The sequence below is a fragment of the Pleuronectes platessa genome, chromosome 21 (genome assembly GCF_947347685.1).
Source record: "Pleuronectes platessa chromosome 21, fPlePla1.1, whole genome shotgun sequence".
Classification (NCBI taxonomy): domain Eukaryota; kingdom Metazoa; phylum Chordata; class Actinopteri; order Pleuronectiformes; family Pleuronectidae; genus Pleuronectes; species Pleuronectes platessa.
Genome location: NC_070646.1, coordinates 3,737,702 through 3,760,945, shown reverse-complemented (window position 1 = coordinate 3,760,945; position 23,244 = coordinate 3,737,702). Strand labels below are relative to the sequence as shown.

The 23,244-nt window shown below is 42.5% G+C and overlaps 1 protein-coding gene across 2 annotated transcripts; it reads left to right on the top strand.

Annotated features, from left to right (window-relative positions):
- The first annotated feature begins 167 nt into the window (after positions 1-167).
- Positions 168-22,701, top strand: arhgap27 (Rho GTPase activating protein 27). Of its 2 annotated transcripts, XM_053413344.1 has the most exons (18): positions 168-332; positions 1,535-2,390; positions 12,654-13,127; positions 14,043-14,285; positions 14,510-14,590; positions 14,904-15,026; positions 16,236-16,322; positions 17,831-17,898; positions 18,057-18,144; positions 18,496-18,597; positions 19,212-19,310; positions 19,714-19,816; positions 19,977-20,111; positions 20,657-20,755; positions 20,855-20,932; positions 21,083-21,214; positions 21,319-21,424; positions 21,527-22,701. In XM_053413344.1, exons 2-18 carry the CDS (start codon positions 1,587-1,589, stop codon positions 21,702-21,704), a joined length of 3,000 nt encoding a protein of 999 aa, XP_053269319.1. In that variant the 5' UTR covers positions 168-332; positions 1,535-1,586; the 3' UTR covers positions 21,705-22,701. The 2 variants fall into 2 exon arrangements, with proteins under 2 accessions (XP_053269319.1, XP_053269320.1); XM_053413345.1 differs by lacking the exons at positions 168-332; positions 1,535-2,390 and adding an exon at positions 9,251-9,596.
- Positions 22,702-23,244: the final 543 nt, after the last annotated feature.

Below are 23,244 nucleotides of genomic sequence, written 5' to 3'. Positions count from 1 at the left end.
AAATGAAATATATATTTTTAAGTCTATTACATTTTTCTATATTTCTTTGTTGTGACAGCACAATGAGTCATGTTCTTGGCGCTCATTCCAGTCGGGCGTCTGTCCATGAGTTGCCACAAACAGAATTCAAAAATACAAAGTCAGACTTCCCATTTCATGTGGCTTCAGTTCTGTGATCAGTCACCGGTTGCCTCTCTGAGTCGAGGTGCATTCACACAGAACAGGAAATGAGAGCGAGGAGCAGGCGAACAGAAACATTTACAGTGAAGCAGCAGCTTGTGCGACTCCAGCTCTGCAGACACACAACTGTTACCGGGACATCTTGGAATAAGGCGAGTAGACAAATTATTACATGTGAGGGGAAATTACAGGAAGTTATTTGTTGTTTCACTGACCTTTAGATATATATGAATGTGATTTACCAAATTTACAATTACATTTTGTGTTAATTTAACTTATTTACTTGTCCCATGTTGGTTAATGTTTTATTATCCATATCTTATCTTATTTAGCATTTCCTATGAATTTGACAATGTACACACAGTTTCAACATGTGACAGTTGACCCAAAAATGAAATTCAAATATAAAGATTTAGTAATATGGCTGCAACAAAAACACAAAATGGTGTCTCCTGTATGTGATTCAGCTGCTAACAGAAGCGTCCTGAGGTTTTATTGTAGTGTTTGTTCTCTATAACTGTAAATGTCCTGAGAGCTTTATGGGTGAAATAAAGCCCAATAAGGCAAACTTTGATTACAAAGTGATGTGGGACTGACGCTGAGCTGAGGTTGGTGCAGACTTCCTGTTTTGTGGCGGAGCAGCAGTTTTCAGGCTGCTGCTCAAATGGTCTGTAATCTAGGCTGAAGCTGCTCTGCAGCAGATGGAAGCAGCTTCCTGTCACATTCCTGTGCACAGATATAAAAATCATCAAGTTCATATCTGCAACTGCATCCACCGTTAGACAAACATGGATTACTGAGTGCACACAGACCCACACTAAAAAACTGCTGCTGTGGCACATATTGTTCCACAGTCAATCCACCGGCTGCAAAGACACAAAACGACAACATCAAGAAGAAAGAAAAGATACAAAGTAAACAAAGAGACACCTAATGGCTACAAAGAGATAAACCCCAAAACAACGACAACACAAACACAGAAAAAACAAGAAGTTATCTGACACTAAAACAAAGAAACACTAAATTAACACAAAAAGACACAAAATGTTACAAGAATTAATTCAAAGGAACAAAAGACCACAACTGCAACAAGGAGATACTAAAAGATTACAAAGAGTCGCACAATGTCAACAAAGTACAAAGAGACACAAAACAACAACATAATCACAGAAAATAAACAGTTATTCACTTAAACTACAACAAAGAGACTGAAAATGACGACAAAAAGATATAAAAGACACACAACTTCAACAACAAACAGCTGTTTGGTGTGCAGGTTTATCCATTAGTGACATTTCTCTATAGATACTAACACTAACACATCTGTAATTAAAACCCGCTCCATCTTCCTCAGTTACCCGCAGCTCTGTGATGTTTGCCGGTTGACTCCGAGGCCACACCGGAGCATGGGGCTTGTGTCGGTGCAGTACGAGTTTGAGTACACGGCGAAGAACGGCCGCCTCGTGTCCATCAAGCCTAACGAAAGCTACATCCTGGTGTCCAAGACCAACCAGCACTGGTGGCACGTCCGCAGGGATCCGACCTCCAGCCCTTTCTTCGTCCCTGCACAGTACGTGGTGGAGTGTGTGACCCCAGATATGACCCCGTGCAAAGCAACACCAGTGATTCGTGTGTCGGCTCACAATGCCTCAAGAGAGACGTACCGCTTCTCTACCTTTGGTTTCTGTGACATCTTACCAGAGGTGAAGACGCCTCACGCAGGACTCTCAGGCAGCTTTACACCCACACCGGATAATCTACAGAAGCAGGTCTCAGCAGGAAGCTTCTCATCGACCTCAGCTCCTCTGCAAACCGACGGCCTGCAGCGGCTTCCAGAACCTCCTCCTCTGCCAAAAGCTGAGGAGGAACCACCAGAGCCACCAGAGCTACCAGAGCCACCAGAGTCCCCAGAGCCACCAGAGTCCCCAGAGTCCCCAGAGTCCCCAGAGCCACCAGAGCCACCAGAGCCACCAAGCCCCCGGGTGGCGGACAGAGACGAAAAGTGGTTTGAGGATAATGAGGACGTCTCCTTCCCTTCACCCCCTCCGTCAAACATATACAACACCATACCAGAGCTGTACCCAGAGCTGTTCCCAGAGCTGGAGCCAGAGCTGGACTCACTCTCTGATCCTCTGGCTTCCAGTGACCTTTCGGCCTCAGAGCAGCAGAGTCTGAGTCCCACTGCCCCGGAGGCGCCTCTCACTGAGCAGGTGAGGATTTCATTCATCATCACTCATGACTCTGTCCCTGTTTTCATTCATAGGTTGAAATGTGTCATTGTGATGTCACAGCCAACAGAGGGCGCTGTTTTATAACATAACACTGTCGAGGTCTGTTAGTTTGTGTGCTATAGTACACACATTTAAACAAGGTGTCATCATTGAGGCTTCTTGATACTGATCAACAGAAAAGGCCATTTAACGTCAAAATAAACATTTTACAAATTAATTTAACTAAGTTACAAACATTAAATAGACGTAGAATTCATTCACAAGTATTTGATATGATATACCTGAGCTATCACTGTAGTATAAGGTCACATGATCACTTGGGGATGACTGGTGTGTAGTTAAGAGATCTCAGCTGCTTGTAGTATAAATACACATGTAAACACCTGAGTCTAATTTTTTTTTTATCGTGTTACAAAGCACATTTTAACTTGTTTAAGTTCCTGAATACATTGATATCTGTGTTTATTTAGATGAATCCTTTATAAAATGTCAATTGAGACACAAATGACAGGTTTTCTGTCTAAAAGTAGTACTCTTAGTACCTCCTCGTGGTACTTAAGTTCAGTACTAGAGTACATGCACTTGAGTTTTTGGAGAGATGATGAAACCCTGGTGTTAAATGGACGGTTTGTTACATAGAAAAACACTGAGCAGAACAGAGTCTTTGTCCTGGAAAGACGAGCCTGCAGGGCAGAGAAGCAACGGGAGCTCACGCTGGCTCTGATTCATGGAGGTAACAGAGAGTTGGCTTCATGTTGCCCCAAAAGAGTCCTGATACAAAGCTGCAGAAAACCATCTGCAACACAGAAAACTCCCTCTAAAGATCATGTTTAGGCTTAAAGCACTCTTTACTTAAACCAGTTTTAAAATCTTGATATAAAAGATAGAGCTTGGGTTTCTGCAATGCTGTTTAATTACCTTCAGTGCATTATTGTGTATGAGTCAGACTAAAATCCAGAGGAAAATGTTTACTGATGTTACAAACCAGGTGAGAAGCAGAAACATTTTCCCATAGACTGCTATAGCAACAACTAGAGGAGTCGCCCTCTGCTGGCCATTCGAGAGAATACAGGTTTCAGACACTTCCAGATTGGCTTCAATTTCCTGACCACGAGTCTACATCCACTTTTATATACAAACACACATTTAATAATACCTCAGTGGTTGGGTTCTCGGTATTTGGTCAGCAAAGGAATATAGGCATAAGGATTCGTCCTGCTACATATTTATTTATATTTCAGATTTTATATTCTAAGCCTTTTAATCCTGAAAAAGAACTAGGGTTTTAAATATTCCTTATAGATAAAGGCTTTAATCCTCTTGTGATTAATTTAATTTACTTATAAGATTTTTATTTTATGTATTATTGTTTTTAATCATAATTCATAACATGTAAACAGTAGCTGAATCTTGTGGCTGTTGATTCTGAAACTTTTTCCCAGTGAAATACCTCAGTGGTCGGGTTCACACTATCTGTGCCAGCTCATCAGCATATGAATGGTCCCCTGTCCCCCCTCACTGTCCTCTCACTGGGTGAGGAGAGGAGAGGTGCTGGTTTTCAACACCAGTAGAAAAAGTGAAAGTTTCTGCTGCTGGGGACTGGTTTCTCCAAACAGCCAGCTCGAGGTGTTCGGGTTGAACTCGTGGTTGAGCTGCTCTGAGGCTGAACTTGGAGAAGGAGGAGCCGCAGGTTCATCGTCAGGCTCAGAGGGAAGCGGAGCTCGGTCAGAACAGGTTATAGGAACAGGTTGTGTCGGCTCGGGGCTGCGGAGAGGAAGGAGTTAACCAGCAGGGAGGCAGCCACTCCCAAACCTCCAGCTGGCTCTACCTGGTTCCCCCCCCCCCTGAACACCGGTGTCGATCCTGGGAGTCCTGATCCACCGCAGCGCAGGGGAACCATGGAACCCTCCACATGAGAACCCCTCCTGTCGCCTCCTGGTCCTGCTGGATGTAGTTTGTTGAGCACGCGCGACAGGAAGCTCCGGTTCCGGTGAGTCTGGAGAGAGTCGGTGTCTTTGCACCTGTTGCAGGAGGGAGCGCGTCAGCCATGCGTCAGGAAGAGTTGGAGGCGATTCTTCTGTTCACTTCTAAACTTTGGATTGTTCTCCTGGTGTGTGTGTGTGTGTGTGTGTGTGTGTGTGTGTGTGTGTGTGTGTGTCTGTGTGTGTGTGTCTGTGTGTGTGTGTCTGTGTGTGTGTGTGTCAGCTGATTGATTGTGTGTGTTAATGTAATTCAAAGTTTGCTGCTTCGCTTGTTCTTAGAATAATCACTTGCACTCTCATGAGTTTCTGCATTTGCGGCTTGAAACGTGTGTTTGTGACCTCAGACGTGCCAGGACCCCTCAAGTGCTGTAATTCTTATTCCACAATGGAGGGCCATCCCTATGGTGATGTGAGGAGGAGGAGGGAGGAGGGAGAGGGCTTTGTGGTGGGGGTCCTGGCCTGGCTCCCAGCATGCATTGCTATGGAGCCAACAGTGCCCCCCCTTTCCTGCCATGACAGCTGACGTATGAGTACACATGTAATGTGCAGGACATGTAATTAGCCCAAATGTGGGTCGGGTCACATCGAGGGGTCGTGTTGGCTGCTCTGTGAATCTCCGAGGGCAGATCAGTGGATGACAGATCCAGATGGGATTAATAATCCACTGGTTGTTCTATTGTAACTGTACAATTTAAGGGTTGTTGTTAGATTATCCTCACTGTTGCTGAGGGTTAAGGTCAGAGGTCACAGCCTGTTGTGACAAATACTATTTCATTTATTGAATTGACATAAAGCTAAAAATAAGTGAAAATTTGAGTCTGTTTTGTGTTGTTTATCTTATTGTGTCGTCTCTATCGTTGCGGTTGTGTGGCCCCAGTGTGTCACAGCTCTTTTTGAAGAACCCATGATGGATATTGATTTATTTTTATCACTTGTCGTTAAGATATTTGATGCGACGGGTCCAACGTCCCATTGATCTTTGGCCAGTACTAAGACACTTCCTTAGTACTGGCCTCTTGTCTTCTTGTAAACATCCGAGTCCTGACGGTGATGATTCTGTGCTTCCACCCGAACACTCGATCTCTTCTCTGTCTTGAAATCATTCCGGAGCTCAGCCGCTTCCACCCTGAGCTCCTCCGCGACGACAGAGCGGTAATTATCGCTGCTCTGTGGAGTTGAAAAAAACAAAACATTGAATGCCAGCAAACTGCTCCAACAGGTCGTGTGAGTGTGTGTTCTGTGTGCATGCCTACCTGACAGAATATGTGTACGTCGAGAACAGGTGCACGGAGCCTCCGCTTCCTGCTTGTTCCTGGTCAGGCCCTTTAACGCTCACTGTTGTTGTCGTGTTTGTTTAACCAGAAAGTTTGAGTCAGGACATCTTTTCTCAGTGTCCGTTTTAAAAGTGTCTTGTTTATTCACCTCCACCGAAGAGGTTGTGTTCTAACAGCTGTTTATTTGTCGGTTTGTTTTCATGAAACTTGGAAGGATTCGGTGTGAGGGTCACTTTCTTTACCAAAGTTAGATCGGGCATTTTAAACTCATGGATATTGATGATCAGACACATTTAGGGAACCTGTGAGTGTGTGAAACTCGGTGCAGCTGATTGAATTTATCACTGGGCCCTGTCGGAGGCATGTGCTCCACCGAGGGACACTCTGGTTTGAACTGTATGTTCCTAAAGCTTCTCACACGAGATGTAACTGTGATGGAGGGTTCAACAAGCCCGGCCCCAGTTTGTACTTCTCATATATACGACCTTTACAGTCACGTCACAGAGACTGCAGCTGGGAAGTTAACACCTATTTACCTGCAATATAATCATTTTGAGGATATGCCATGACTGATCTGGATCCTGGGGGCGGATCTCCTTGATTTCTTAGACAATAATTAAAGGATCCTGATGAAAAAAACCATGCACATAAATGGGACTAATATTTGGTGCTGATCCAAATCTGTATCAAGTGAATTAATATTAAGTTTTCACAAAATATTTCTGGAGAATAGAAACACAGTAGCAAGTTTTTGAGGAGTAAAATCTTCCTGCATTAAATTGTTTTCATATTTCTCACAAGGTTTGCTCTGTAACTGGAATGTCTCAGTCATACATGAGAGGTCAAACTAGGCCCAACGCAGAGGTTTGACTTTCTGAAATCGTTTCTTATCAATATGATTATCGGGTTGAGCTCCGTGAAGCAGTGCTCACTGTCATCCTGAGCCACGAGGCGAGAGAAAGCAGAAATCCTCAGCTGGTCTGTGAAGAGCTGCGTGAGTCATAGGAGCAGGAATGTCTTTTGTGTCATGACTATTCGTAATATGTTTTTGCTGAGTTTCCATGCGACGCTTGATTATAGTGATCCTAACAATCAGATCACCCTACAGTCAGCACAGTGCGGAGCTGCAGGTGCCAACAAGGGAAGTCCCAAAGTGTCATATAAGATAAGATAATCCTTTATTAGTCCCACAATGGGGAAATTCACGTTCAAAAATAGACATCAGTAAAGTCATAAGTAAGATATAAAAACTATATATGGAATAAAAACAGTGTAAACAGAGTATACACAGTGTGAGGACAGATACAGGGAGGTGGATTCCTCATGTCTGTTCTGCAGTTTGTTTTCATGCTCTGTGTTGATATTTGCACCTGAAACTTAAGTGTCAAATCTTTTCAGAGCTGAGAGGTTTCCATTTCGATCGGCTGGTTTCCAGTTTCCTCCGAGCCCCATTAAAGAGTTCCCCTCCTACACACAAAGCATCTCACCTACAAAATAAGAGTGGGAAGAAAGTTGCAGATTCAGAGTGTGGTTTCGTGCAGACCTGGCCCTGAAGCGCTGAAGATAAGGATCATGATAGTCAGATGGATTCTGCATCGAGTGTTTGTGGAGGTATCCTGCATTCTGGGCCACGGAGAGTGTGATGTAAGAGGGGGCGGAGCCACATCCATTCAATAGCCGGACTGTGTGCTTTGTGGCGTGATTTGGGCCCCAATTTGGAGCTCCATTGTCTGATTGGATGAGTGCTAATGTGGTTAAGTAATCAGGCAGATTGCTGCTTCATGCATTGCTGAGGCCAGAGAGGCGCCCGCTCCGCTCTGCAGGATTCTCTTTACAGATCGTGTTTGAAAAGGTTAAATCTAGTTGTAATTAACAGTTAGAGGAAGAAACTAAATACAGTTTCTCTTCGCACACTAAACTCTTTCCGTGACATGTGACGTTGACCTTCACCTGCATATCGCTAAGATTTGAAAACATCCGTATTGTCAAGGTTTTTTTCAAAGATGCATTTGAATAACAAATGATCTCTTGTCTTCTGTTAATGGGAAAAAAATGCCAAATGTTTCCACTGCAGCCAATAGTATAAAGACTGTAACACATTGAAATGGTGTGAATTATGTCTACAGGACATTTAGCTTGGTCTCAATCATGTTGATACAGACTGTGTCATACTGTAATAAAACTACAAACTAGACCAACGTGGAGCTGGTGGTGGAACCTACATCACCCGATCAGAGTTTATCGCGTTACACTTTTTTGTCTGAGGCAAAACTATGTAGTTTGAGAGATAAACAAAAGTTTCAAAATGTATTCTGTACTCAGCTACTTCTCCTTTTCTTCAGTGATGGAAAAGTGTTATAAAAAAGTGAAGATAATCTTTCATATCAGTTGTGCTTGTCACGGGTCTTAAGTTGCATTCGTTATGGTGTTAAAAGATTTTATATTTAACTTCTGCAGAAACCCTGATACTGGAAAATACAAAGTGATTGACCTAATGATGAAACGTTTACTGGTATCATGGTGCACCATCAACCACAGTTAGCCAGTCTCCAAGACAACTTAGATTTGCTATGTGCAGTAAAAACCTGCTAGAAGCAGCGTGAGGCAGCGACAACAGGGGAGATGCTGGTTCTCCGGCCATTAGCAGCTATCAGCATCTGCTGTCTGCAAACAAACGCTGATACTTTGTCCTGACATCTGCACTTAACGTAACGTGAACCTGTCTCCTCTGCTACTATGCACAACTTTGCACATTTCAATTTACTTATTTCCGGTTTTGGTCATTCAATCCTGCGTTAGAGGAAGTTTTCACTTTACAAAGGTTCCTAATTAACTTAAACTTCTTCCTTTTAATGTTAGTTTGTTTACAGTACTGTTTGAACACTGGCAGGACATAATAACAAAACGGCGATGATACTGACAACCATGATAATATGGTCACCATGATAGTGATGTTACATTTTCAACCGAAGGTGATAAGTTGCCCCAGTTACCCACCGACCCCTCCAGATCAACCCCAACCTAGAAACCTCGACGGGGTCAGCCACATGATGCTGCGTCCGCTGTCTGCAGACGGGCTAATAGTGTCTCCTGCTGAGGGAAGTGTTGATTGAACAATTAAACTTCCTGTTTCAGGGTCAACGTGACGTATTTTTCAAAAGCACCTCTCCCATTTCATCTTGAGAAATGATTGCTTCCTTCTTTGTTCAAGAATCATTGGCACGGTGACTTACGAGAAGATCACTGTGCATGTTGGAGAAGATGCTGCACACGAGGAGAAGCGACATTTTAAAAAGCCTTCCTGCTCTGTAGCATGTTTTTTGTTGTTTTGTTATTAAAACTGAAAGTCAGGCGCTGTGTAAAAGATGTGTTTCCATTGCTGTCATTTCCTTTTTGATCATATGGGCACACAGGCAGGAAGTAGGTTGATGTGACCTGTGAAGTTTAGGTTGCTCCATTTATCTAGACCTCCTCTCTGCCTTGTTTTCATTGTTTCTGTACACACACACACACACACACACACACACACACACACACACACACACACACAGACAGTTACCCTCTAGCCCTCCATCCTGTGTGAGGCAGCTCATGCGTAGACACACACACACACACAGACACACACCCCTCACCCACTCAGTCCCTTCCTGCTGCTATTGTAACGCAGTTCTCTTTTTCTGTCTGCACTGCAACTGTCACAGCTGCAGCCAGGGGAGGATGTGTGTTTGAGGGTGTGCCTCGCGTCTCTCTCCCATCACAAGCTGGTGTAACGTGGTCGCTGGCTCGAGTCGGGTTGAGTTCCTTGTTTTGCACATTTTGGACGAATGGCTCCTCTGCGGTAGAACCATATAAACATGGTGGACACGTACTCCAGGGTTTGGTCGAGTCACCAGGCCAAGCAGGGCCTGACGCTGCCGGTGGGTCCTCAGGTAGGTGGGGATCGAGGCGGCGTTTGTTTCTACAGCACAAAGTGTCACTCTCTGTGGTCGGAGTATTTTTTCTGTTGTGTTGATGACAATCTCGCTTCCTGCTGTTGCCTAAACATTCACATCTGCACTTGTTCCTAGAGAAGCGACAGCGCGGGCAGCTGTTGTTCAGTCGCTTTTCTTTTACCTTTTTCTAGTTTTAGTATCAAAGAACCATATTTTGGGGGTTAAGGTCTGAATTTGACTGATTTGTTTGTCGACAGCATGAACTTCAGTCACTAACTGTGGATCCGAGCGAGTCTTTACATCTGAAATAGGCTTTTTGAAACGCTTTTCATCCAGAAACAAACCGAATGTCCTTTGGATTCCAGCCGTGTTTTATGTTATTGTGGCTTTTGGGCAGACACAGACGGTTTTCCCCTTTTCACTGCAGAGAAACTAAACTAATATTCAGTTCCCACATTACTCTAGAAATACTATACGCCTAACTTCTGCATTTAAAACCATAACTAAGCACAATTATCAGGAAACTGTACTAAACAAATCAAAAGTGAAAGTACTCTTGGATAGAAATTAACCTTGTGACTGATTATTGTTCTAAATCACAGTATTAGGTTGTTACTGATGCATCAGCATGTTAGCAACACTTAATCTGCAGCCATATATGTCATGTCTCTGGTTTCTAGCCAAGGGTTCAGGCCCCTTACACAGTCTCAATGATGCTCAGATCTGTAAGTGATCTGAGGGATCTGAGGGATCACAAGCCCAAAAGGCTGAAAACTTGGTTCACCTCAAATCTTATAAGATACTAATCATGTTTTAATGTACAATTTTGAAAATGAACCTGTAAGTTCAGGTGTCAGATAAATGTAGTTTAACACAAGTACAGAATGTTCTCCTGAAAAGCATCGGAGTCAAATAAATTACCATTAAAAAGGTTCCTCAAATACTACAAACAGTTTTAGTCATTGCACTTGGACTGACTCAAATTGAAAGTTACTCGAGTACTAGCTGTAATATTCCCTTGAAAGTGATGCCTATCGATATCACAGTGTTTATTGATATGAATCTGCTTGTTTATGAATACAGTGAGAGTAGTTTTCCTTTCATTGCCTGTGGTTGGTTTTAAAGGTTTGTTCCAGAGGACGGGGACATTCCAGCGTTGCTGGGTCAGAGATCGATGAAGCCGCTCTTTCATTTCCTCTCTGTGTTTCTGTGCAGCGCCGTTTGGAATCAATCTGTTTCGGGGTCAGTTGTCTGGTTATCTATATTGATCAGCTCAGGGTTACATTGAGATCAATAATGAAGCAAAGTGATAACAATGAATAGATCAAAATCACATACTGATGATGAAGAAATGCTCTCATCTCCTCGCTTTGGTTTTTAAAAGTTTTATTCTACTTTTATCTTCATCTCGACCCAGTAATACGTATTCAGGTCATTTACTCAAGGAAAGAGCTGCACAAAAAAATGTTGAATTTCTTCTATAACAAGTACAATTCCTGTATTTACATGACATGTTCCCTATGAGGCCGATTGAAGACATTTCAATATATAACACTTTGTCCAACAAGTGACAAATCTGCAAGAATAATGTCTTCTACCAGTTTAATTGATCTAAAATGCTCCAGAAAAGAAGCCAGAGTCAAGAAAGAACAAGGAAGAGCGGTTTGTCTAGACTCTTTTCTAGGGAAGCGTGACTCAAAGGTTTTTGTTCGGAAATCACTTCGTCAGATATTTCTTCGTTAAGCAGGAAAAGAAAACTTGCAGATCTCAGTTACTGTTTAAATTTACTTTTACTTCAAATTTCATACAATGTAGAACTATGATGCATAAAAGCTGCACTTAGGTAAGGAGCACTAGACTGAATGGGATTTAGTGTCAGTCCACTACTGACCTGTTTCTTCCTTATCGCTCTGTGCATTGATCACAGTGATGAACACGCAGCACAGACAGCACAGACAGTCTCAGGTAAATAGCCGCGTGACCCGAGGTTCAGTCTGACGGAGACAGACGCTGTGTCACATGTCTCCAGATCTGTAGATCCCCGGAATCTGAAGGGGGGGAAGAGCCGAAAGATGACCGAGTTTCATTCTTTTTAGTCCCGAAAGCGGAACGATGGCTGAGTTTTGTTTTGTTTTAGTTTGGTCCGGGGTCATTTCAAGTGTAACTGTGACTCTCCGTCACGTTGAGTCATTGCATCACAGTTCCAGGGGAGCCGCTGGGGACAGTGTCGCCCTTTCGTCACACTCTGGTTCCCTCTCTCACTCTTTAAACAAACTAGTTGTCATCTTCGGACTCTATTTGCATGTTCAGAAATTATATCAGGTTTAAAAATGTCCATAACAGCAACAAAAATATCGATAAACATTGGACTTTTGTTGTATTGCTATTGACTAAAAATCATATTACATTAATTATTGTTGTTAAATCACCCAGCGAGTCGAAGCATGTGGAGCTCTGGAGGTTTATAAGCTTCTGAAACCTAAATCTGAGTTTGTATTAGATCATTGAAAAACTGAAACAGTCTTTCTTGTGTTCTCTGAGGTTTGCTGGTTAAATCGTTGCTCATCGTCTGTATCTTAGCAGAACAGACCTCTGATCAGCACATGCTAATCTGGGAGGACTCATCAGTACAGACCAACTTTGACATTGTTTCCTGACAAAGAGAATTTAAGTTTTGTGTGTGCATGAGAAATGAGGTGAGAATGACGCAATGATCATTGTTGTGGGGGTTGTGTGGTTGGTGTATTTGTTATTTAGCTGTAGGCTACTTCCTGAGTGAGAGGATGAGTGAGAGACACGGAAGGATGATTTATAAAGAGCTGTAGTGTGAGCAGTGAGCTGAAGCCTGCTGCTTCAGATACTTAGACACGGCTTGTGAAATCAGGGTTGACAAGTTCTTCTCGTTTTTTGTGCTCATATTGTCATATTTATTGTTGGTATTGTTGAAAGAGGACTAACAGGAAAGGGGCATTTCACCCCTGGCTCTAGTCCTTGTTTTCTAGAGCCAGCTGTGGATGTATTCAAGTTTCTAAATCTTCATTTTTCTTTCCACAGGTGGAGAATGAACGCCTCCGCTCAGCCGTCTACGTCAACGTAGCACAGCTTCGCCAGAGCATCTCTGAGTCCCCCCCCTCGGCTCCCTCGTCCTACTCCCCTTCCTACCTTGACCCAGAGGGGTGGGAGGTGCATGTTGACCAGGAGAGTGGACAGGAGTACTACTACCACCCGTCCTCGGGGCAAACCACCTGGGACAATCCCTTTCTAGACTCCCCCACGGAGCCCGAGCGTCTCCCTGCCGAGGACCCTTGCTACCCCTCGCCTCCTCAGTCCCCTGGCCTCTCTCCGTCCACCTCCTCCCCCCCTGCGTGGATCTCAGACTGGGAGCAGTTGGTGGATGAGACCAGTGGTCGCCCCTACTTCTACAACGCGATGTCCGGGGAGACGTCCTGGGAGCCTCCAGAGCTGCTGAGCCCGTACCCCCCGCTGATGGAGCCGATGAGCGTGCACAGGTTTCACGAGGAGGGGCCGGTAAGGACGGGCTGGCTGCTCCACTTAGCCTCTCTCCGTCTCCTGTTTTAGCTTCACCCAGGGGAAAGCTGCAAATACAGTCGGCTTTTAATCAAATTAAATCTCCTGCACCCACGTCGCAGACAGGACTCATTTTCAGCAGGATAGCGAACAGCTCCCGTGCAGATTGTCCCCAGTATTACTTTAAAAGAACGGAAATATCTGTCCTCATTTTGAAGTAATTCAAGAGACTGAGTGTTTTAGGATTTCAGGGGCTGTCAAGAAATATGTAAAAAGGTTCCACTTCACATTCTAATATTTCATTATTCCAATGATTTCCCACATTGTCTCCTCTGACCTCTTTTCTCCTCCTCGATGACGTGTTTCGAGCTTGAGCTACTTTGAGGCCATGAAGAAAAAACTCGGACTTATATATCAATGTCATGGAAAAGTCCTTGAGCTCCGCACAAGGGCCACAGGAGGAAATTATTCAGCCGACATAATTCAACACAAAAACTGAAGTGGGACAAAGATCAGTGTTTCTGTGTCACTTCAGTTGAAGTCTGAAGGTCAGGACTCCCCAGGCGTGATTAGATCAGATTTATGGGAATTGGCTTTCAGATTCCCACGAGAGATTTGATTTCATAAAAAAAAAACTGTTAATTGGTGAGTCTTTGATATTATGTCAATTACAATCATTCATATTTCCTCGTACAAGAGTGGTGTGAAATTATTCATCTCAAAATGTGGAACTTCTCACGTTACAAGACCGAAAAGATCGACTGCTACTGAGTTTTCCATCTTCCAAGAAAGGTGTGAGCGGTGTCACAAGAGAAAAACAAACCATAAAACCAATGAGCTGCTCTAGTTTTTGGCTTTCCCTTCAGGTGTGTGTGTGTTTTTACTCATCGTTATTGTCGTGTTTGCGTCCCGCAGCCTCCTCTGCCCGAGGAGGACTACCCCCCGGAGGATTACCCATCAGCTGCTGAACAAAGAGAGGTCTACGAGGAGCTCCTGGCCACGGGACCTCCCACCCTCCCTAAAGAGTACACCCTCAGCCACGTGAGCCGGACCATCATCCCCAGGGCCACCCTGGACCGCAGCACCCCGAGTGGCTGGAACCTCAACGTGGAATCCAACGGGACCTGGGTGTTCACCAGTGACCTGTCTCCAGATCAGGTTTGTCCCAGTGCTGGATAACATGAATAGTTCCGATAGGTGGTCTAAAAGGAAGACGTTGAAATACTAACAAATGTTGACCAAAGTATTTCTTTGTTCTGAGCTTAAGTTGATTTCCGTCATTTTCATTTCTAGGCAGTAAAATACTTCAATTTTCTTTCTTTGAAAACATTAGTGAACATAACTGAACCATTTCTAACTAAGAAACATATGTTATGCAACAGTGGATCAAGTCTGTGGACGAGCGAGGGCAGACCTACTACTACCTGAGAGACGGCTCCAGGTCTCAGTGGAACCTGCCTGAGGTAAAGATCGTCAACCGATATCTGTCAGAGTGGGAATTTTAATACAATTTTCATAACTTAAAGTATATGAAACTTGGCAAGTATACATACATGTATCAAACAGTTTTAATTGAATTTATTTGGTTTGAATAAAATGTTTTGTTTGTGTTCATTCAAATATTTATATTTTAAACAGACCTACGGCTGAATATTATCTGGAAAAAACGTGTTTCTTTACTCTTGTCTGGTTTAAATTAAAACTTTTATTGTCATATGTATTAAGTTATGACTTTTTTGTATTTGAACTGAACTAACAGAGTTTTGCTCCCTCCAGGCCCCCGTAGCTCCGGGTCACTCTCGGGTGGAGAACGGCGTGGAGGTGGAAAACGTGTCGGTCATTAAAAACTGGAGACACACCATGGGACCTGCTCAGCTCAGCTCACCTCAGGATGAAGTGGTACATTAACACACACTCACACACACACTCACACACACTCACTCTCTCTCAAACCTGCATGTACCTGCACTAGCTGCATCACACATCCAGGGTGTGTCAGCCGGCTTACGCATTAAGTACTGAGGGAGAGTCTCTGTTGATCCAGCGATGCTCCGAGTTTTTTAACCCTTATTTAGCAAGTCAAATCACCTGTGGTCTGCTTCTATTGACAGTACGAGCTCTAGGGCAGAGTGGGGGGGGGGGGGGGGGGGGGGGAGCGGCTGCATGTGTACACAAACACCTGAGAGCAGCTGGATACAAACAAGGGCTTGTTCCTATTTTAGCAACACACCAGTGATAGCCAGGGGGTTCGATTCCTCACTCAAGGACACGGCAGTGGTAGAATTAAAGGTCACGCCTGCTGTTTATTTCCCTCCGCAGCTTTAAAAGTAAATATATTCCGATCCCTTCGTCTTGTGTGTAGCTGTGTCTTTAATCTTGAATTCAGCGGAAGCCTCCTTCTCTTCTGGGAGCGTTTTCCACCAGAGCTTGGCTGCTGGGACTCGTTCCCATTCAGCCACGAGGGCGTTAGTGAGGAGGGATGATGATGCCGCGCAATTAGGTCTGCCTCAGTTGGCCGTTTAACTGGTTGTGGTTTTGGTCGGAGCTGGTTCACACCTAACGTCTCCACTTCCTCCCAGTGCGATAAAAAAGAAAAAAGTAGTTCGATGTGTGGTTTGACTTTTTTTTGTTGACCCATGACCCATCCACTAACATGGAGGAGGCAAGTTTTTTTTTTTACCTGCACCGCAGCCAGCCACAAGGGGGCGATGAGGACGACTTGGCTTCACTTTTTGGAAGCTGTCAAACTATGAATGATAATCGCAGACCAAATATATGTGTAGTGTACAAAATATACATTTTTATCTTCATTCGGACGCTGAAAACACTACATGGAATTAAATATATATTTAATTATACATAAAAAAGGTCTATATTACAAATTTTGATGTTTTCTTTGACAAAGGAACATAAATCCTGTGTGTTGATATTGTTATATCTTTTAACACCTCTCTCTTATCTTTGCTGTGTCCGTTTCGATGTTCTGGTCTGATTTTCTGTATACATCTTTCCCTGTTCTCTCTCTCTCTCTCTCTCTCTCTCTCTCTCTCTTTCTCCCTGTTCTCTCTCTCTCCCTCTCCCTGTTCTCTCTCTCTCTCGCTCGTTCAGAGATTCATGCCGACTCACAGGAGGAACACGTCCGACTACAGCAGCGACAGCTCCAGCACAGGGAACTCTCCAGAGACGCAGCATAACGTGAGTGCCCCCCCCCCCCCCCCCCGTGTCCCACCAGTCTGACCCAGTCCGCTGACACTCATTCTGCTCTAGATGAACCAGATGGAAAAATAATGGTGTTGTGTATATCTCTCCTCTTAAGGCTTTTGGGTTTAGACCCTGGAGAAGCCCTTATTATCTGACCTCCAGGTGGCTGCGCTATAACGTGGGTGGTTAGTGTTCACCTGAGTCTGATCCATAGATAACACTGTCTATCTATGACGAGGCCACAGGCGACTGTACATCACCGCAGGCAGCATTTGTTGTTCTTGTGTCTCATTCCCTGAGTCAAATCACATGTAAACCACCGTGTCTTCCATGTAATGATGAACGTTCCCTGCTGGGATTGTGCTGTTTGTCCTTTTTGTTTTGAAAGTCCCTTCCGTGTTTTTCATGCTGAGCAGCGGTGGATGGAAAATATTTAAATTAGGGAATTTTATTCTAAAAATACACCAACATTGGAGAATGCTCAGTTGATTTGTCCAATGCAAACCATCAGAGCCGTAGTTTCAGATCCATGTCTGAATGCAGAAGAAAGAGTTTTCCCCCTTGTGACTTAAAGAAGAAGGCAAGCTTGTCTGTTATTAGAGTTTTTAATTCTTAACACTTGATCCAGTCACTAGCTTTATTGTGAGTCGGTCCCGCTCACTGTGTCCTGCTGTAGGAAACAATCATTGAAGTAAAGTCACTGAAGCTGCGTTTCAACCAGAGGAACTTTAACCAGGAAGTAGGAACCTTTGCAGGAACGTTTCCATCACAGGAGCCAGCGTCTAATTTAAATTCTGGGGGAAATTTTTAACCGCAAATAAGCACCTGCTCGTGGGAATTGTACTTTCTGAAAGTAAGAGCATCTGTGAGCTGAGGCTTGCAGCGCTTAATATACCTGACTAGGTTAATACTTTATTTTAACCTCCTGTTTAAAGAAAACCTGTAGATGGGAATATAGTTTTATTAAATATATATATATATAGATATATATTCTTTGCTTAGATACTGTGCTGAACATTTACCCCTGTTTCATGTAAATACTGCAGAACACAGCTGTCTTTGAAGTTCTAAAAGTGAAACTTACCAAAGAAAGATTAATGGGAAACTACATGTTTTCTTATAAACATGAATAGATGTGAAAGTATCGAGTCATAAACAAACAGATGGTTAGTTTAGTTGTTTTCATGGGACTTGTTGACGATAATAATATAGAATAACATTAGGTTTATATTTTAAGCCTTATACTTTAAACATAAATTGACCAAACTAGATGTTGCATTGATTTTTTGTTGTGAAGCTGCAACTTATTTTTCATCATAATTCTCAAAATGTGTTCCTCACCCTCTGGATGAGAATGACATTAAACACAATCTGTCTGCATGTCTTTATTTGACGAAGCTTTGTTTGTCCCTCATTCAGCATCAGCATCTAATATGTGTTTATGCTTAAGCCGAATAATCCAGCAGGTCTTTTTAAATGTTGTTTTTATTTCACATTCTCAGGTGCAGAACTTGGAAAAAGCCGGAATTCTCAACAAAACAAAAGTGTCTGAGAACGGAAAGAAAGTCAGGTAAATGAAAAAATGATTCTGAGTGAAGAAATGAAGAAATGTTCTCACGTTTCAGTGTTTGAGTTTGACTGTGTTCGGAGTCATGTGTCATTGCCCCCCCCCCAAGAGCTCCCCATAGCTTTGTCCCGAGTTGCTCATGCGTCTTTTCCCCTTTTCAGGAAAAACTGGGGCCAGACATGGACGGTTCTCCACGGAGGAGTCCTGACGTTCCACAAAGACCCGAAGTCTGCGGTGACGGGGGCCTCGGTACGATAAACACTCATCTGAGAAGAAAGTGCTCGTCCTGCATTAATAAGAAACTCTGAATGTCATCAGACTATGAATGTTCCAGCTCGTGTTACCTTCAGGATGAGTCACTGACGCTTTATTTTGAAGTTTCAATACATTCTATTTACACATCATGTTTCATACCCGGGGGAGTAAATGAAAGGATAAGCGGCAGCACGATGCAGGTTGTGTGAAGCACCTCTGTGAGGAGTGACGTAGCAGACAACCCTCGGGTCATCAGCTGACGGTCCTGGCTTTTGTTTTGCTTGGTTCTTGGAATGCGGTGCCGTCAGTTTCTGGTGAGCAGCTGTGTTCTTTCTCTCCGTGCAGAGCAAGACCAATCAGATTGTCCCGGAGGTCACGGTGGACCTGCGAGGAGCCACGATTGGCTGGGCCTCCAAGGACAAGTCCAGCAAAAAGAATGTTTTAGAGGTGTGTTCGTTTGTTGACTTGGACCATAATGCAATGTGCGGCATTTGATTGTGTGTTTTTTATCGAGGGTAATTAACACACGTCTATTTTTAGCTTTGTTATTGAATGATCGTCCAGAAAACATGAATACTGTGAATAACAAGCCCAATCATCATTTTTCTTTAACACGGTGAAAATACAATTCTAAAATACATTATACTATTTAATATGTGTTATTAAATACTTCTTACTAAATAAGAACATGAAAAGTAAGTGTTTACTAACCACTTATAATGTGCTGTTGTGTTTCTGCGAAGCAACAATACAACACAAAGTGCTGCTAAGGCTGACGTGCCATTAATTAAAATTATCTTTGGTCATAAATGAGAAGCTGTGGAATCACCACAGAGCTATGAAACTAGCTTGGCTACAACAATGATATTGATAATAATCTAAATAAAATATACAGAAATTATAACTAAACAAAGTAAACCAAGCAGTACTACTCTGAATATAAAGCAGTGTTTTCACATTGGTTCCCTTCACTCAGAGGCTGGTGTTTTAGTATTCAGAGCCTTTAAGATACGAAACATTTGATAAACTGTCCATTTAATATGTGATTTTATCTGTTTTAGCTAAAAGGTAAGAACGCTGTGGAGTTCCTGATACAGTACGACACAGAAAGCATCATCAGCGACTGGCACAAAGTCTTAGTGGACACCATACGACAACTGGTAAGTACTTAAAATGTCCAATGAGTGAAAATGATCAGGGACTGTGTTTACAGGGACAGAAATATTCGGACTATTGACCTCGTTCTGAATAAGACATTATTTAGATTATAGTGTTTACATGAGTTGCTAATGAAATATTCCATTCATATTCCTGTGTGTCTTATTCAGACTTATGTCTTAATGGGGACAGTTAGTTGACGCTTCCTGTTCTGTTAACATGTCAGAATACAAATTAAAAGGTTTGATAAGCTGTGTGGTTGTACGTTACCCTCAGGCACGCGCCTTACTTGTGTGTGTCTGTAGCTGTCTGTGGTGTGTTTGTGTGCAGCAGCCTGTTCATGTCAGGTTTGTTAACTGAGATGACTGTTAAATAGAGATCTCTCTGTTTGTGTGTGTTCATCAGGAGTACCAGGACCATCACTCAGAGGAGGAGGACGAGAATCTATACGAGAAGATCGCGGAGCGAGAGGACAAGTCGAGCGGCGCTGCCTTGGAAAAGCGAAGACGTAAGATGAACTTCTTCACTGTGGGAACAAACTTTGTCTGATTTTAAATGTGGAATGATTGACGTAATCGTTTTCGACCTAATTAGATCCACTACATTAGTTATAGATATTTATAGCCACAGTTACAACCAGTTTAAACGTGTCATATTTCTGTCTTCAGCCTCGAAGCCGGGTGTCACGCACTCATCCAGCTCTGCAGGGGAGAACGACCAGAAGAGGGTTCGAACCAAGCTGATGAAGTTCCTCTTGAAACGTCCCACGCTGCAATCTGTCAAGGAGAAGGGATACATCCGAGGTACTGTGGTTCTCTGAGTGGCTTTTATATTCCAATAGAAACTCGTGGAAACAGATACAAAGAGAAAATGAACCTCCAGAGTTACTGCAGTTTTCAGGAAGTCAATTTAATCAAAGCAAACAAAACTGGGATAATAAAAACAGTAATAAAACAATGTGCTAAACTTTGCATGGAACCAATAGACAGTGATAATGTTTCTTAAGTTAATTTCCCACATTTTCATATTCTGATGCTTGTTTGGCTCTTGTACTCATTGTTATTCATTTCATACTGAATATGTAATATTTGCTTTATATTTGTTACTTTTTACTTTAAAACCATTTAAGAACTAATCAACATTTTCACAAACTGATCATCTATTAATTCTGTGTGATCTTATATATTGATAAGGGTAATTACTGTCTTAAATTGGATAATACAGGTAGTATTATGAGCTTAGAAGTACGACTACTGCTACTACTACTGCTACTACTACTACTACTAATATTAATAATAATAATAATGATCATAAAGATAATTTTGAATGTGTTATTATTCCCTTTCAGACAATGTGTTTGGCTGCCACCTATCCACACTCTGTGCACAGGAGAGAACCACAGTCCCCGGTTTTGTGGAGCGATGTATCAAAGCAGTGGAGAAGAGAGGTGAGAAATGAGAGTTCGTTTTAAAGTCAGGATTCCACTGAAGTGTTTTCACTGTTTGCAGTTGAACAGTTGAGGAACTGACGTGTTTTTTATTCACAGGTTTAGAAATAGACGGACTCTACAGAGTGAGTGGGAACCTCGCTGTCATCCAGAAACTGCGCTTCAAGGCGGATCATGGTAAACAACCATTTTACAACTTCCCGTGCATTAAACTGGATAATCCACCTAATGGTTTTGCATGCAAGGAAAGTGGACACATCTCACAATGGACAACAGCGCCCTCTGTTGTGTGGTAATGGTCCCTGCACCTGTTTTTTGTCCCAACAGAGGAGCTGGACCTGGAGGACGGACAGTGGGAGGACGTTCACGTCATCACCGGAGCGCTCAAGTTGTTTTTCCGAGAGCTTCCAGAGCCGCTTTTCCCCTTCAGCCACTTTGAAAACTTCATCAGCGCCATCAGTAAACTCATTTTAACATCCTTATGTATAAAAGGGCTCTTGTCTGGCTAATTGGAAACGATTCTATGAATTAATAACTGATTGATCCTGTTTTTTTTTTTTTAGGAATTCCTGATCATAACCAGAAAGTGTCTTGCATGCGTGATCTGGTCAAATCCCTTCCCCTTCCAAACCACGACACCATGGAGATGCTTTTTGGTCATTTACGCAGGTAAACTTTATTATCTTCTCTTCTGATCTGTGTTTGTTTCATGACAATAGTTTGAGAACTTCCACAGAGAGAGATTGATGTGGATTAAATGTCTTTTCACAGGGTCATTCAGTGCTGGGAGGAGAATCGCATGTCTGTGCAGAACGTCGCCATCGTGTTCGGTCCGACGCTGCTCCGGCCCGAGATGGAGGCGTCCAACATCGCCATACACATGGTGTTTCAGAACCAGATCGTGGAGTTTGTTCTGAACGAATACGAGCGCATCTTCCACTCCAGCTAAAGCAGTCACACGCCCCTGGTGCAGTACGGGGGCAAATGTCTAAATGTGCTCACGTGGTTTGAAGTGCACGTAAACGGCTTCGGTGCGACACCTGAAGACAAAACTCATCTTTTAACATAAGTGAAAAGGCTCCTGAAGCTTTCTCTGCTCAGATTATGAAGATAACACCGTAAAAACTAGTAAAGAGACTTTCAAATAGTCTTTGCTGAGAATATATGAAGCATGTGTAACCAGATTTTACTCCATAGGAGGCTCACACAGTTAGAACTACGTTTGGCAGTATTGGAGGAAATTGACCGGCACAGGTGTCGGTGTGGTTCAGTTTCCCATCTCAGATTATTGAGCCTGTCTGTTGGGTGGAAGAAGAACTGTGTCACATCTGTGAGAGTGAAACAAATCACGTTCTGGAGATTTTAATCGTTTTTTGTTTTGTTTTTTTGTTAGTTTGTTTTATTTTTCTAATTCGCAGCTGAAATAGGAACCAAGTCACAGCTGGACAGATGCATCAATTCTCTCTGTAAGGAACTGTCACTGATTGCTTCCATCTTTATTCTAGTTTAATGACTTTTAAATATTGTTTTGGATTTGATATTAAAGTATATCACATATTGCAATAACTGAGATTATAATCCAATACTGCATTTTTTTTTGTTTTGTTTTGACCCATGAATATGTTTTATTGTAATATAGAAATGTATAAAAAAGAAATATTAATAATGTGAACTAGATGGTGACATAGAATACATCCACTGAACTGTAAAATACGTTTCTTGGATCTTGCTGTACTTGAAGAAACTGTACCATAACATAGAAATATAAATAAGTAAGACATATTTTTGACAAGTTGGTGGTAAAGTCAATCTGACCGTGAAAAGGTAAACTGGATATTAGCAGAGATTTATGTCTTGTAAATAGAAATAGAAAGTATGTTTATGCTGAGAGGTGTTGGAAATGCACAAGCTATTGAATAATAAAGTAACTTTGTAAAAAAATAAAACTAAGTTGTGTCTTTATTCTTGTTTTTTTTCATTTTTGTCATTAACAGACATATAGTGACTCACAGTGCAGGCAGACATATTCAATATCCTTCAGATCCAATCTGTAAGGTTAAGGTATAAGGGATCTATTGGCAGTAATTGAATATAAAACTATCTTAGTAATGTTTTTACTACTGAGTTTCATCTAAATTGAATAAGTTGTTTTTTTTCTGGACCCTAGAATGAGCCTTTATATTTAAATACTTCATATTTACATCAGGAGTGGTTCCTCTCTACGGAGGCTGCCGTGTTTTTTGTACAGTAGCCCAAACTGGACGAACTAAATCTTTTGAGTTTTTATGACAACTGAAGACTACCACATGTTCTCTATCATCTTTTAAAGGGGAGAGTCAAGTGAGGGGTGTTCAACGGCAACATGCAACGTTACCACTAGATGGCACCAAATCATTCACACTGAACCTTTAACTGATGCTATTATGTGTAATAAATCTCTTAATATCTATCTTAAATTAGTCAAGGGGAAGGTTTTGGATATTAATAGC